The sequence below is a fragment of the Gallus gallus genome, chromosome 3, assembly GCF_016699485.2.
Source record: "Gallus gallus isolate bGalGal1 chromosome 3, bGalGal1.mat.broiler.GRCg7b, whole genome shotgun sequence".
NCBI classification, from domain to species: domain Eukaryota; kingdom Metazoa; phylum Chordata; class Aves; order Galliformes; family Phasianidae; genus Gallus; species Gallus gallus.
The window spans coordinates 49986560-50002564 of NC_052534.1; the positions used below are offsets into that span (position 1 = coordinate 49986560).

A 16005-nucleotide genomic window follows, 5' to 3' on the forward strand; every position below is an offset into this window, starting at 1 on the left:
TAGGGTCTAAAGAACAGCATTGAGCTCTGGAGAAATTCCAGCTGAAGGTGCACCCAGCTTGCTGGAGGCCAGCCCTGCTTTGTGACAGGGATGCTGGTGGGAGTTCAGTGGGAAATACACCCCGGGTAATAAAATGGCGACTCCTTGCTGGACGGGGCTGCTATAGTGCCGCGTTACCAAGTTATAAACACAGCTTTGTTTTTCCGGCTTTGCTCTCAATGAATAATAATCCTCGGTAAGTACTTGTGACGTCTTTTGTGATTTGTTATGCGCTCTGTTATGCCCTGCTGCTCCTTTCCTTGTCGCAGCTCGACCCCTCACAAGCACTTAGGCGCGCATTAGATCCGCCCCGCGCACCCTCCGCGCCGCTCTCCTTCCCGGGCCCGGCCGCAGCGCTCGGGGCGGAGCCACTCGGCACCAGGCCCCGCCCAGCTGAGAGAGAGAGAGAGGGGGGCGTGCCCTGTCCGGCAGCGCCTCTGTGGTGCGGGCGCTGTCCGGCAGGTGGCGCTGTAGCCGCCTGCGCCGCTCTCGGCTCCTCTCGGAGCTGCGCTGCGAGGAGCCCCCGCGTGTCCGCCATATTGGTGCCCGCGCCGCAGCCGCTGCGCCTTGTTCCTCCATCTCCTCCCGGCGCGGCCTAGCGGAGCCCGACGGGGGAGGGAACGTCGGCGCCGCCGGGCGGGAAGTGGGGGCGAGGAGACCGCGCGCCGCGGGGAGGAGACGGAAACGAGCGGGGCCCGCGTCCCTCCGCGCCCGCCCCCTGCGCCACCCGCCATGGCGAGGAGGCCCGGCGGCTCCTGAGCGCGGCGCGCACGCACAGAGCGAGCCGAGCCCCGGCCCGGCCGCCATCAGCGGAGAGAAGCCTCCCGGCTCCCACCTCGGCCGCGACATGGAGGCCGTGAAGGCCTTTAACAGCGAGGTGCGTGCCCCCTCCCGCGCCTTCCCCCGGGGTCGGGGAGCGGGCGGGGCCCTGGGGCCCGACGCCTTCCCTGCCCCCTCCCGCTGCGCGCGCCTCGCCGCGGGGAGGGGGCGGAACCGGGGGGCCACGGCCGGGCAGCCCCGGCCGGCGGGAGCGGGGAGCGGCCTCCCCCGGGAAGGTCACCGGAGTGCGGCGGGGGCCGCTGTCAGCAGGGCGGGGGGGGGAGGGCGGGAGAAGCTCCCCCAGCTCTGGCAGTTTTCACTGAGGGGCTGGGGGAGACGACGCGAGGAGGGCGGTGGGGGAGGCTGGGGGGGCGGGCCTCTTCCGTGCGCCTGGCTGGCGGGGAGCGCGGTGCCCGGCCAACTTCACGGAGAGGGCTCGAGGAGAGCGGGGCATTTCCTGGCTAGGTCTGCCCTATTCTCTGAGCCGCTCACCTTTTCCGGCATCCCTTCCCACCTTTCTCGTTTAATCGCCTGCCCGCACCCCGCCAGCGTACATCTCAGCACCTCCTGGAGCTGCTTTTTGAATCGGGGGGTGGGAATACGAGGGCCTGGAGGCTCACCTCCGTGACCGAAAATAGCATATTTAGAGAGGTCAGGATGAAAGCAGACATTCCATACGTGTTACATGGAACCTCACTAAAACCCTGTTGGGAACGATACAGAAGGTTTACAAACACTGCTCACAAAGATCAGGTATCAATAGGGTATGTAGCTTCTTTCTTTTCTTTTTCCTTTCTTTTTTTAAAAATTTTTTTGTACCAGAGCTTCATCTTATTTCAAGGTAGTTCTTAGGATAGCTCTGCTTTGTTCCTCTTCATTGCAAGAGTTTATATTTGAGAGCTCAGGTGAGAATAAGGAAAATACCCGTTTTCTCCATGAGAAGTTCTGTGCCTTAGAAAACTTGACTTTTATTAAATGTAGGAAGTATCAGCTCTGATTATAATGCGTCCTCCCTTAGGCTGCTCAGAGTTGGAGCTCCAGGTTGCTCTCTCCACCTCCAACATAGAAGTGGCAAGGTTTTAATAATTCAAAAGTAATGTGTTTCTTTCTCTTCTTAAATGACAATTTGATTTTTTTAGTGGAACAGTGTGCTAACCATCTTGTATCTACGAGCCAAAATAAGATTTTAGAAGTGTTTGTAAGTGGGCAGGCTCTTCTTGAGAACTCAGTAGCAGCTGAATAGCCCTAAATGATGTACAATTCTATGTTTTACATGCAACATAATTGGAATTCTCAAATGGAAAAAAAAATGTTGTAACCAGAAAAAGAAAATACTGGAAACATTTCTGTTCTACTTTTTACTTAGCTGACCTACCATATTCTTAGGTAGGGAAGAGTCTAGTCACAACAGCAGAAAAACATAAGCAGTTTAGAACCTTTTCTTATATGTACCTCCTAGCGTGAGCAATAGTTTTTGCTTCCGTATTGGGAAACAACTTCTGGGTGACTTGCTGAGCACGCAGGTATAAATACTGTCAAAATAACAGATTAACTCTGGAGAGTTAGGGTGAGGAAGAGGAAAGCTTCAGTATGTGCCCATCTTTTAAATGCTTGAAAAAGACTATACCAGAATTTGCATTCTTGGAAAAAAAGAAGCAGAAGATGAACCACATTTTCTCCTGTAGTGTTAGTTGGCAGCATCTGTGAATAGATCTGCTTTTATGACTTCTTTCTGTTTTGGTTTAACGTATGTCTCTGTATTTGAACGCTGGTCTACACTGATAGGAAAGTTTTGAAGATGCTGTAACCAAACCCCTCACCCTGGAAGTAAGTGATACACAACTTGCCGTGTTTGTGAAGTCCTGAGTATAGTTGGCAGATACTCTAACACCTCCGTATCCACTGCAGTACTTGATTTTAACTTACTTTTCTATAGTTATTTCTGGTCTAACTGACCTATACCTACTTAGCATTTTAGAAATGTGAAATGACTAATAAATACTTTAAATAGTTGAAGTGCAGCTTACGGTCCACGCTATACCTGAATACTTTCGAATAAGTCGCAAAATATTTGCACTTTGCTTCCAAAATTCTTTTCTTTTTTTTTTGTTTATATTATGTTCTAAGATGAAGTTATACTCCAGACGTGATGTTAGAGTTCTGCTCTAGAGATGTTTGCCTTAAAATAGATGTAAATTACATTTAGCATCAGATCCAGTAGACTAAATTCCTAGAAGAAAAACTTTAACCGTGCTTATGCAGCTTGCATTCAATTCATAGTTTTACAGTAGTTCATGCAGTTTATGTAACTTACTGGTGAAATCTCAATGACACTTTAGAAAGGATGTTCCAAATAGATTTGAACTCTTAAATAACGCAGTCTGGGTGCTTCTATTGTTTCTGTGCTTTTTTTTTAGGGAAGGAGTTGTGTTTGGATTCTGCAGTGAAGCTAAAATAAAAGCAGCTGTCCATGTAGGTAGTGTAAATTACTCAAAATGTTTGTGTAAACTGAAAGAAGATCTCATAGCTATCCTATAGGAGAGTCACAATGGAAGTGATTAACATAGGTCACTAATTTGATTAGAAAGAAATATCTCAAGTTTCCTCTTGTACTCTGAGTACTGGAAGTAACGCCTGCTACTGCAGAAAGTTGTTCCATGTCGTGTTGATAACTTGGCATTGTCAGTGCCGTACCTCACCATGAATGTAAAATTAGCTGTAACATCCCATCTCTGGAGGGTTCAGGGTCAGGTTGAATGGGGCCATGGGCAGCTTGATCTACTGGGTGGTAACCCTGCACATGGCATTACATGTTTTCATATAATCGTTGATATTTTACCTTCGATTAAAAATACTTAGCAATTAAACAGGAAGATAAATTATTTCACAGCTGACTTTGTATGCTGTTAATTGTCAATGTTTCATTGCATGGTTTATCATTTGCTATAGTTGACATCCTTCAAGATTAGCTACTGCAGAATCATTTTCCTCCAGCTCTCACTTCAGACCCTGAGCTTTTTCTCAAAAACACAATGTCAAAGTCAAGAACTGGCCTTGACAGAAGAAAATTATTTAAATGTATAAAATTCTTTATACATTCCATACAGTGTATTTTGTTAGAATGAATTTGATTGGACTAGAGGCAAGCACACATACTGTCAAGTTCCAGCAGTGGGATGGTAGTGGTTTAGTTGCGAACTTAAGTAACTGCAACACAGTATTTGTTGTATAGTTCAGTGTTGTCAGCTTTAAAACTAGCCCTTCTCAGATCAGTTTCAGGTACTGTGAGTGGAATTGTTTCAGATGCGGTACTCCCCAGAGTTTTCTTACAATCATAGAATCATAGAATGGCCTGGGTTGAAAAGCACCACGATGATCATGTAGTTTCAACCTTCCTGCTATGTGCAGGGTCACCAGCCACTAAGCCAGGCTGCTCAGAAATATTGGGATTAAATTTAGGGAAGTTAGCTTTAAATATAAAGTGAATATTTGAATTAATATTTTGTTATCCATGTTAACTGTATCTTAAGTATAGAAAAGTGAGATTCTTGTGAGGAGGAATATTAGTTAACTTTTAAGGAACAGTATCTGATGAGGTGCTTATTTCTCTTAAAACTGCAGTAATAATTCACTGATCTAGTTCAAATAAATGTGGCATTTCTATTTACTTAATGTTTCTCACATGTCTTAATAAAGTAGCTTAAAGCCTTGCTGTTGGTGATGCTACCCTTGCTGTCTTTTTGTTTTCCCCTTACTTAGAAGAGAAACACCCGATGCTTACTTTGGACAGTTATTTTTCTAGTTTTAAGGCAGTACAATATATTACTGATATCAAAGAGGCAATTGTGAAAAGGTCAACCATATATTTAAAGAAAGAAAAAAGGCAAAGTTTCTTCTTGAAGCTCATACCAGGAACAAGAAATCTCTCTGTACATTTGGGTATTGATCTTTTCACGTGCAACTGAATTGAACGGTGAAATAAATATCATTGTGGAGACATGGATATGCTCCATCTTAAAGTGTTTGAAGGTGGGCTGCACGTAATGCACTGAAAGATTAAGGAAGTGACTATAGTTTGCATAAATAGTGATGTGGATTCCTGTGTCTTTTCTGTTGTAAATCCATGTGTTTTCTAGGAGGAAGAGCCACAAGTAAAACTTGCCCAGAATTACTGGACTGGGCTTCAGGTGTTATTAACAATGAAATTGGCCGTCCATACATAGGTCATCATAAAGTGGAGTTGCAGTGAGCATTTGGTATGCAGAATAGTTTCGAGAGCTATGTAAGATGAAAGGAAGTGGTACATAAAATCGTCATTGTTACGTTTGAGTTAACTAACCGCTTCTTCTGAAATCTGTCAGTGATATGAATGTAACTGTCACTGACTGTTTACTGGTGGTGCAGTTGTCTGTGTGCCCCATTGAACTGAATTGTCCGTTGGTCACCGTTGCCGTGACGTTTCTTCAGACAGCATGTGTGCAGTGGTGGAGGGGAACAGTTTGGTTAGCTGTGATTTCAGAAACGTCCCCTTGGAAATAACTCACGCGTTAATTACGCATTGGAGTATAGACACACAAAAGTACAGTGTAAATCAGTCACTGTGTTTTAGAGGACTGTATTTAAACGGCATATTCTAAAAATAATCAATGCAGCTTTTTTACAAAAGAATGCCAGTTGATGCTAAAAAAAAAAAAAGAAAAAGAAAAAGCGAAATGGTATGCCTGATAAAGATGCTAAATAGAAATTGATGCTGAATAGCTGAGTAGAATGATGAAAGGGATGCTCTTTGAAATTAGGAGCCAGGGCTTTGATTAGTGCAAGTAATGATAATAGCAGTTGTATACGAGGAACAGCAGAAGGGCATGTGAGCTACTCCAGGGCAAGACAGATTTCTGAAATCCTGCCTTTGCTGAAGCCCCTGTAACATCTGCAGTTTTATTTTCTTTCTCTCACTGCTGAGAAAATGAGAAATCCTCTGCCTGTTTTCTTTTCTTTCTCACTAATAGTTTAACAGTGGTAGAAAATAGTGATAGGAAAGTGCAACTTGCTTTCACATCCTCTGCTGTTTTAAAGGATTCTGCAACTGATACCTTCAAAGCTTTTTTACTTTTTGTTTCATCTCATACTTCATTATTCATCTGCCCTTTGTAAGTTTTGGTGTAGCAGATTGAGATGCTTTTATTTCTTATTCATAATTTTTAGGATTCAGAATTAACCATTCGTATTTGCATGTGCATGTAGATACGTATCCAGAAGGTTGTCTCAATTTTCCATTCTTAACCTCTGGTTTGGAAGTGAAAAAGGTCTTCAGTTTGATTTTGCTTTATAATCCCATAGTGCTCCTTAGAGAAGAGAAAACAAACAAAAAACAGTGTAGAGAAAATGCATGAATTCCTTTAGGATGCAGCAAAATATGTAAGAATTTGTTAATTTCACTTTTGCTGTCAGGGGCATGAAGAGCAGTATCAGTGAAATGTAAATGTTTCACCCTGTTGCTTCCCAGCAAGAGTCAAACTATTTGCTTTTTCTTAAGAGGGCACAGGAGCAGAAATCGTTTTTCTTATCAGAATATACCAAGTATGAAGTTTATGAAATCACCCCATTAAATGTCTGTGCGTGTGCTGGATAAATATTTATAGTTTCAGTATCACATTTTCAAAAACCTGTCTGACCTTAGCCTTTCTCCAGTCACAGAGTCTTGAGTAAATGTTCATGCAAGGCTGTGCCCCAAATATTAGCTGTCTTTTCTGCATATTTTTCTCAATAACCTCATTTCTTTTGTGAATTAGTGTAGGGCAGGCGTCAAATATTTTTTCTGCCTTCCATGCATAGTCTTTAAATTTCTTCTTAAATCATGTTCTAGATTAGAACCCTGTATTCTTGAAGTGGAGTGTGAGCTTTAATGTAGGTCTCTGGATTCTGCCAGTACTCCTGGGTTGTAGCTGGATTGTTATAATTGTTGGTCCTGTTTGCTACTCATTTAGGGAACAGTGGACCATTTTGCAGCTTAGTACAAATGCACTTCTGAACTCTTAGGAGTTCAGATCCTTTGATTTTCACATACTCACTAAAACCATGCCTAAGGCTACAATCTTCTGCAAAGTACTTGAAATTATCTTAAGTCTTATTTGAGTTTGCCATCAGCAGTTTGTTTTCCTCTGGCAGTTGTAGAGTCTGGTAAGCTAAATGACTTTCTTCTAGAAAAAGAAACATTCTGAGCAAGAGTATTTGATAAAGCATGTCTTCAGATGTGCTAGACATTTGATTATTTTCATGAATATTCTTTCACTTGGAAGGTGGCTGTCTGTTTTTTTTTTTTTCTGACTGTAAAATTGGTCTCCCTTTCTACCTCTGGATTACCAGTGAGAAATTTGTCTCCTGAGTGGCTCGTTCAGCCTTGTTTAGAGCCTGCACTCCTGGCCTTAGCAAACACTGGCGTAACTCCATGGTGACAGTGGGATACAATTGTTCATGTATGTATTCAGAGTTCATCTTGGCTTTGAACACTATACAAGATTAGTCCTTGTTCTCATACCATAGCTTTTCATGAATTGCATGTACCTTTCTTCTGTTTGTTCACTTCTTTGAAGTTATTTTTCTGCTGTATTGCTCTGGGAGTACCCACAGCAGCAGCAGCCAAGTAGGTAATTTTAACCTTCTTCAGCAGGAGCTTCTACACTGTATGGAGTATGTTTTGCAGGGGAACAAGAGGTCTTCAGCTACTGCTGTACTAGTTCTCACTTTCACCTGTCCTTGGTCAGCTGTACCAACCAATACCAAACCTTTTTTAAAAATAGATTTTAAAGAGGATTTGTTTAAATTTGGAGAAAGTAAGAGGAAAAGAGTGCATTGTTACCATGATCCTCCATCAGATTTATTCCACAAAAAATGAATCCACTCTTTAACTGTCAAGCTTTTGGCAAGTGAATTACCATTTGTGTAGAGTATATATACTATACAAACGGTAATTAGGACCATGTATATTCACATGGCTACCATGGATACACAATTTTTTGCCACTGTCTTTCCTCTTGAGAGCTTGACTACAGAGTATATCTGATTGTACTGGATACAGGTTTAGATGGTATCCTTTTTTTGTTGTTATGTTTTAAGTTTCATTTGAATAATACTGCATTGCTGTTTTTTTCTAGTTTTGTGATTATGTGAGCAAGTACATGGTGGATATTTTTCTGATGCTTTGACATTCAGAAATATAATGCATGTTTTAAGTTAATAAAATGCATTTGCATATGCAAAGTAAGACTTGGCACCAGAAGGAAAGCAACCTTCTAGATGGCAGAAGCAATAACAATTTTCAACTTGCTTATTGTTGTGGAGACTTGACAGACAGTTCTGTGGTTCCCATTTACAATCCTAGTAGAACATGTGTAAAAGAAAGAGCAAAGCTTAGATCCAGGAGGCACTAGCTGCAGCGTGCAGTGCTTGGATGGGTGGTGGCTGAGCAGTAGGAGGGCATAGCATAGGAACAGCTGAGAGACTGAAGGCACCTGTTTTGGTAGCCTTGTGTTTGTTTATTTTGAAGTTCTGTCTTAATTGCAACATCAGTTTTGGAAGATAGGAGTAAGTATTTGATGAAAAGATTACAGCTGTACAAGGTGTTTTATAAAAGGCAGTGAATAGCTGTCTTACGTCGTTGAATTGGAATTTATAATTGAAATAGCATGCATTTTTGGGAAAAATATTTCAGAAGATCCATCTTCTTGTGCTGCTTCAGTGTTTCTGCATACTTGCTGATTTGAAATTGAGTGCTGAGAGGTTCCATCTTTCTTGGAATATCTTTTTTTTCTTTTTAATTTTAATTATTTTTTTATGCATTAGATACTTGTTAAAACTGATGTATAACTAATTGGATGAATCCTTTGCTTTCCATACCTGTGTTCCGTAGCTTCTTTACAGAAGTACAGAGTACTACAAATTGAATGCTGCTCGTTCTAAAACAGATTCTTTAATCTTGGCCTTAAAAAATGGCTTTATGGAGCTCTCTCGACAGATCATCTATAAGCTAATAACATAGGTAGAAAATACAATTTAGTATTTTGATATTGATGTGACCGAAGTTTAAAAGAGGAATAATCATGTTTACAAAGGTCTTCTCATTTTCCAAAAGCCAAGAACAAAATATTAAACAGATTGTTGAAGCTTATGGAAATATGTGATCAGAGTGAAGTTTTCAGAACACTGAAAAAACCAACAAAGCTGGTTCACAAGAAAAGGAATGGGTTATTCTGTGAATAAGCTCTGTATTTCAGTTACAGATAACACATTGATCTTTGTAGCTTTGTTAATAGATAAGCAGCTGTAGCTTGCTCCTAAATTTTCAGGAATTTGAAGTGAAACACTTAGCAGGAAACATGCATTTAACAAATATATTGGTTACAGAGAAATCCATGCTGCTTCAAACCATGATTATTATTTTTTAATTTAATTGATTAATTTCTTTTTAGATCACAAAGCTTCGTTAGGAATGTAGGGAATTTTTAGCCGTACCTATGGAGAAAACATTTTGAAGTCAGTGCAACAAGACAGCTTTTGTTGCAAACCTTAGAAGCAGTTGGCAGAGAAAATGTGCCAGTGTTTGATTTTCAGAACGGTTGGGATCTGGCCCTATACTTAAGTTGTTTCTCACAACTGTAGAGATGTGATTGTGCTTAGACTTGTCTGAGGCACCTACCTTCACACTGTGCCACATCCTTCCAAATCATCGCGTTGCCACAGGAGGAGATGCGCTTCTCCATTAAAATGGCCTCCAGAATTCTGCAGGCTGAACGTTATGCTTGAAGCTGATAGATTTTTCAGTTGGTGATAAAAAAAAAATTGGCTACAAAATCATGAGGGATGGTAATTATGGAAAAAAAAATAGTGTCAGGAATTTTGAGAGAATTGCAGAAAGTGAAATACCCCTTTTATGTTCCCCGTTTTCTTACGTGATGTGCTTTCAAGTGTCTCATGGACCGTTTGATCAGTTGTCTTTTTGTTGCTGGGAGCTTGGGCTTTGATAAAGAGCTTAGCCTTGCCCAGCTATTTTAGGTGAACCATTTAAGTTCACCTAAAATTCAACCATTTAAGTTTTTCTAAGCTTTTTGTTCCAAGGCTGTAAACATGCTAAGTCACTATGAAGAGAATAATGGGAATTGTATTTTATGACTTGTTAAAGGTTTGAAGGCAATAAAGAATGTTCTAGAGGCTATTCTCAACTAAACATCTGTTTCTCAGTAGTTGCAAGCAGTTCAGGAGGCTAGACTTGAATCCAGGTGGTTTCTGTAAATTCTGGTTTTAGGTTCACATTCTGTTAGTACAAAGCAGGTTATACCAACAGGACTTAGAAGCTTTCTTGGAAAGCAAGAAAAAAAAGTAAATTGAAAATGGGCTGTAGTATGACTTATGACTCTAAAAGACAAAAAGTAAAGTGGAATTTTATAATCGCACCTAGAATTGCTCAGGGTCTGTAAACTTGAAGTTGCTGACTTCCTCAAAATGATATGGGTGGGAGACAGACTAGACAAAGGTAATGTTAGTAATACCTGACTTCTTCACATGCTGAAGAGTGTTCAGCTAGATACTGGCTTATTGGCTTTATGGCTTATTTTATTCAATTGCTTGTATACTCAGTTAGGATGAACTTTCAAATCACTTCTGCAAACGTTAACATACACGGGGAGTGGTATGTTGTAAGTCTGACATGGGGGGAGTAAACTTGTAGAGTGAATATTCTCAATTGATTTTAAATATTTTGTAAATCAGTGAAGTGCAATGATAAAAGGAAAATATTGGGATATCGAGCATATAGACTGTTATGTATTTGTTAATATGAACCACATACCATGCACTTTAAGTTTTTGAACACAGTTGTATTAGGGTGGTTGCTGTTTTATTCTGTACTTTGCTAGTATTGGATTTTGTCAGCCCATATCGATTACTGGAAGAATGGAACTTTTCATTGCTCTAATTTCAGACAGAGAGATCTTATGCAGAACGAAACATTTGTCGTTTTCACCATCTTACATGCACATTTTGATCAATAATTTAAAACTTCTGTGCAGCACAGGGAGCAACAAGGTGTTAATTGGGTTTAAAGAGCAGTTTTCACTAGTAGGTTCCAGTCAGCTCCAAGCAAAGAGTTTATTCTTTGAGGGATGGGCTCAGATATTTTAAGTAACTTCTAGGCAATAAAATTGAGAATAGATAAAATGCAACAATAAAACTTGTTGTTTCTATTTGTTTTTCAAAGCACTGACTGACAATGCTCTTTTCTTGTTCTTTGCAGTGTGGTGATGTAGATATTTTGGTAAGCAATTCAGTGACTCTTTCTGTATATGCAATTGGATTTTATTAATTTCTGATGCTATTGAAATGTGAAAAATTTATGTAATTTGTTAATATTTATTAGACTTACTGTGAAGTATTTATTTTGTCTTCTGTGCATCAAAATCGCAAGCGTTTACTACTGTATTTGATGTGTGGGTAATGTTGTGCCCTGGTGCCAGGACCAAATGCTTCAGAGAAAATAAAAGTATTTCAGTAGAGGTATGTGTGATTGGTTACCCTGGTACCAGTTCTGCTCGTGATCTCAGAGGCTTGTCTGAGTCCTAAAGTATTAGTATCATGATTTAGTGGAGAGTTGTTAGAGTTAGGGTAGTATGGTTAGGTTGCGGTTGGACTTGATGGTCTTTAAGGTCTTTTCCAACCTGAGCAGTTCTATGACTCTGTGAATCAAAATGTTTGTTCCCTTAGTTGCTGTAATAATGATGTAACTTCTGAGTTATGGATTTGAGTATTCCTTTGGATTGTGTGAGATCAGAGATATTCTTAGCTTTCAAGCCTTCTAGTGGCAAAATTTGTCTTGTATGAGTAAGTTATTGCCTAGCCCATCTCTTCTGGCCCTTATAAAACATGACCAGAGGTATGAAAAAGGGTATAATACTTATAAAGCTTTGTTTTAATAAAGTTAGCACTTTCTTCTGATTGTTAGCCAGGATATCACTGTAGGAGGGAAACAGTTTTCTGGCTGTCTTGCGTGTTGAATAAGGGTGGTGAATGACCTTGGAATAAAATACTGGCCATTGTAGAGGTGTGGTATGCCATTGCCTTCCATGGAGATGCAGTGAGTTGCTCTGCAGGCAGCTAACCATTCACACAGGGTGCAGTAGTTCATTTTCATGGTGCCCTGTCTTCACTAGAGAAACTTTAGTTGTGGTTTATGTAGTTGACTGCCTTGTAAATTACAGTTTTTTTACAGTAGAGTTCACTTTTTACAGATACTTACAATAAAAAAATAATTTTTAACACTTTTTGAGCTACAGTTTTAATGATATTATTTGCATTAGCGAGCAATCAGAATTTGAGATATGCTGATGAATTCCCAGGCTTTCAGTGATCCTTCTCTTAAAGACTACTTATCTTAAATGAACTAAAGTAAAACTGTTGAGCAAAAATTCAGTGCTTTAACTACAGCATCAGCCTGATTTTTGCCTTTAACCCATTCCCAATAGATAATTTATGTAGCTCATTAGATCTTTGAGCAAAATCATGATTTCTGCCCCTCCCCCTCATTTTGGAAATAAGACTGCAATTTATATTAAATGACTTTGGGGAAAGAGATGATTAATGATGTGGTTAAGCCTTGTTCCTCTGTATGCTGGAATATTGCCTTTTACATAGATTCTTAGCTAACAGTCTTACTGCTTTTTGCTATACAAAGCATTAAATTGTTACATCAGATGGGGAAAGATAGAAAATCGTGAATGCAATTGGCTTTACTTGCCAGCCTCCTTTCCTGGACATGACACTTAAATCCAGATTTTTTTTGTGTAAGATTCAGTGTAACTGATGCATTTGGAGCCTCTTATTTCTGAAGGAGATGCATGAGGAAATAATGCATTTTCTTTTGTCCAATAAATTCATTCAAAATCCTTTTGAGTACAATTTCCCATCTTATTTCCAGATAATATCAATTGACTGTAATGAGTGAGAGGGTGGTGTGAGATAAATACTTATTTTAATGATATAGTAAAGTTGACTTTTAAGGCTTTATTATTTAACTGGTATAGAACTCTAAAGAAATAACTGTTGAAGGTGGCGAAAAATAAATAGCAGGATTTGTCTGAAACAGTGCCCAAATGGATATGATAAATGAGGAAGATTTAGTGTGATTTTTCTGAGGGAAAATAGTATGGCATGTATGTAAGAGAGACCTTTCAGAGTCAGCAAGCATGTGGACCAGGGGTTACTTGGTCATATTATGTATTGGGATTTCCAGAAAGCAGTTCACAAGATCCTCTATCCCCAAAATTGTGAAGAGAAGTTGAATTGTGTGGACAAAGAGACATCTTTAGATTGCGTAGATAACTGCTACAAGAGGAAAGGTGGTAGAAAAACCATATGTAGAAATATATGTATATATTTTTTTTTCATGAGGGAATCTTAGGAGGATTTATGTTAGGAATCCACATGTAGTTATAAATGCTGTGCAAAAGGAATAACATTATGAGGCTGTATTGAGTTATTTGGGATAGTGATAATGAAGGGCTAGACTTAAAGAATTGCAAAATTACACTGCCATACTGATTTTTAGATGGCAGACTGCAATTTCATCAATTTAAATGTAGAGTAGTGCAGACTGGGGAGATGGTATGAAAAAGGCAACCCTTCCTCTATGTACTCAGTGATAGACCCTGAAATCACATCATTTGGCAATTAGTAAGATCTTGCAATCAATGTGAAAATGCCTCTTCAAAGCTCAGAAGTATTCTAGAAATTTTTAGGAAAGAAATAGATACTCACTGTAATGCCATTATACCTTAGTTTTGTATCACGTGGAGTCTAATTGCCACCTCACAAGACCATTCTGGCAGAACTGCATGTACAGGGCGGAAGGGACAGTCAAAGGAACAGAGCAGGTCTGTATGAGTAAATGTTTACACTCTTTTCAGGCTAGGACAGGGGTCATTGAAGGGTCATGAGATGGGAGTCTATAGTACTGATGGCACAGAAGAGGCAGATTACTATTTTTTCCAGTGCAGAGCTTGCACAAATCCAATGTAATTAATGAACCTGAGCTCAAAACAAGAAAAAATGTTTATTTGTGCAGGTTTTGATTAAGCTACTTGTCTTTGCTGTAAGGTATCGGGCATGATAAAAATTTACATGCCTTAAAAAATTAAGAAGTTATTCAATACATGGAGGAAGTTTGGAAATGGTATGAAAAAGTTCAGTTGGTGCTGGCTCAGGAATCACTGAGCTGTGGGTTGGTGGTGGCTAAAATATTAGAAAAAAAGTATCATAGAAAGTATCACTGAAGTGGCAACTGTATCTACCTGCTGTAAGCCTCAATTGTTGGTCGCTGTTCCCGCTTATGTTGTCTACATTAGCGGTACATCAGTAGGTAACTTTTCTTGCCATGCCCTCTCTCAAGGAAAAGGATAGAAGATTAACAAGGTGAAATCAAAACCCACAAAAACATAACAATAGAGAATGTGAAAAGAAAAAAAAAAGAGGGGAGTAGACTGTTAAGATTTGAAAATTAAACTAAAAAGAAAGAACTGTATAGGGACAGAGAGAGCAAAGCAGCCCCCACTTGGGCTACCCACCCAGATAACAGCCACCACTTGGAGGTGTCCAAGAAGGTCTGGGTGCTCTTCGGTGGTGATGCTCAGACCAGAGGCATAATTAGACGAGGAGCTTGAAATGATTTCCAGGTCTCTGTTTTCACACTTTCTGCTCTTCTTGGCAGTTGAAATGGCCAAGTTGGCTGGGATTGGGTGAGGGCTGACAGGAACACCTGAAGGCTTGATGAAGCTTTGGATGTGGAGGGTAAACAAAAAGGGCAGTTTCATGAGATTCTGGAGAAAGTGAAAAAGGAGCCTGGTATGCTGGGTGAAAGAGTCTTCTTATCATGGAATGCACGTAAGTCAAGATCCTGTGGGAACATCTCTATGGCTTGAATCATCCACTGAGGTGTTTTCAATTTATGTTTCTGTTAAGCAGTGAGGTTGGTTAACAGTACACTCCACCACATTGATGTTTTTCACCCTCCTGGGGCATTTAAATTGTATTACTTAATGTTTTGATGTGACACAAAGCCAACAGGATAGAAGAGTGAAGCACGGTTGGATAGGCAATGGTTTTTGTGGCATGATTAAGAACTGAATTGGTTAGCTGTTGCACAGTCTGCTGAAAGGACTTAGGGAAGAATTGTTGATAGCTTTGGAGGCGAAATGCAGGTTTGGCTCTTTGTCTGTCTCTTACATTTCTGTGCAGTTGAGTTAGGATAAGAGCTTATAAAATTGGGAAATGTGCTTTTCAAATTGAGACAGTAACAAAACAGGTTGAAAAAAGAGTCTTATATTATATAATAAAATGAGAAGAAAATCCACCCTTAAAACTACCCGTTACTGTGATTGGCTTGAAGACCTTGTGTTGTCTGTCTGATAAGCTGTTATGTGCTTACATGGCCATTTGGCTGGCATCTGATTCTTGCCTTGTAAGATCATTACCCTGGGAATAGCTTTCATTGAGACAGATTAGGATTTGGCGATAAGCGTATCTTTGCAGATTCATTTTGTCCCTTAAGTGCCATTCAGATTCAGGCCTTCCTTTTAAGGTCTTCCCTGTCATTTATATTCAGTTTTTAATCAAATGTGAGTATTTCTGTCATGTGTTTATTGATCGCCTCCCACCTTGTTATCAAAGTGTGGTGGTCTCAGGGCATGACTGGATGGAAATATCATACAGCCAAGCTGTAAAGCAGCTTCCCTTCACCCAAATTCATTGCAGATTGCCCTCATGTTTCTTTTAGAAATAAATGGATTGGGAAGACTAATGTTCAGTTGTATTTTATAGTTTCCAGTTTTGTTTGCAGTATATTTGGAGCCGAGCAATGTTCATTCATCCACAATACTTGAGACAGGCAATGAAGTGTTTTGTCCACAGCTTTCTAAAATAAAGTAATGGTACATTACATTTTCATCGGCATTGAAAACAAATGGATTAAGTGCACTATTTTGAAAAATCACTGGCACTTTTTTTTTCAGAAACTTGAAAATATTCTTTTTATTTTTCTTACACAGGGAGATATTATTCCCAAAAAGTCATATGGGAAAACTGCACTTGATGTTCTTTATAGCTTAA

At 39.9% G+C, this 16005-nt stretch overlaps 1 protein-coding gene across 8 annotated transcripts in view; it reads left to right on the forward strand.

Annotated features, from left to right (window-relative positions):
* Positions 1 to 540: 540 nt before the first annotated feature.
* Positions 541 to 16005, forward strand: part of SCAF8 (SR-related CTD associated factor 8) — a 148672-nt gene continuing 133207 nt past the window's right edge. For 6 of the 8 annotated variants that reach the window (XR_006938783.1, XR_005858541.2, XR_003074620.3 and 3 more), the window contains exons 1-2: positions 541 to 916; positions 11144 to 11164. Coding sequence is in view for 4 of the 8 variants with exons in the window: in XM_015284245.4 (XP_015139731.1) it covers positions 887 to 916; positions 11144 to 11164 (51 nt within the window). In the remaining 4 variants the exon portion in view is untranslated. Of the gene's footprint in view, positions 917 to 1283; positions 1623 to 11143; positions 11165 to 16005 lie in introns of those variants that run through there. The other 2 variants (XM_015284246.4, XM_046939253.1) reach the window with 2 other exon arrangements.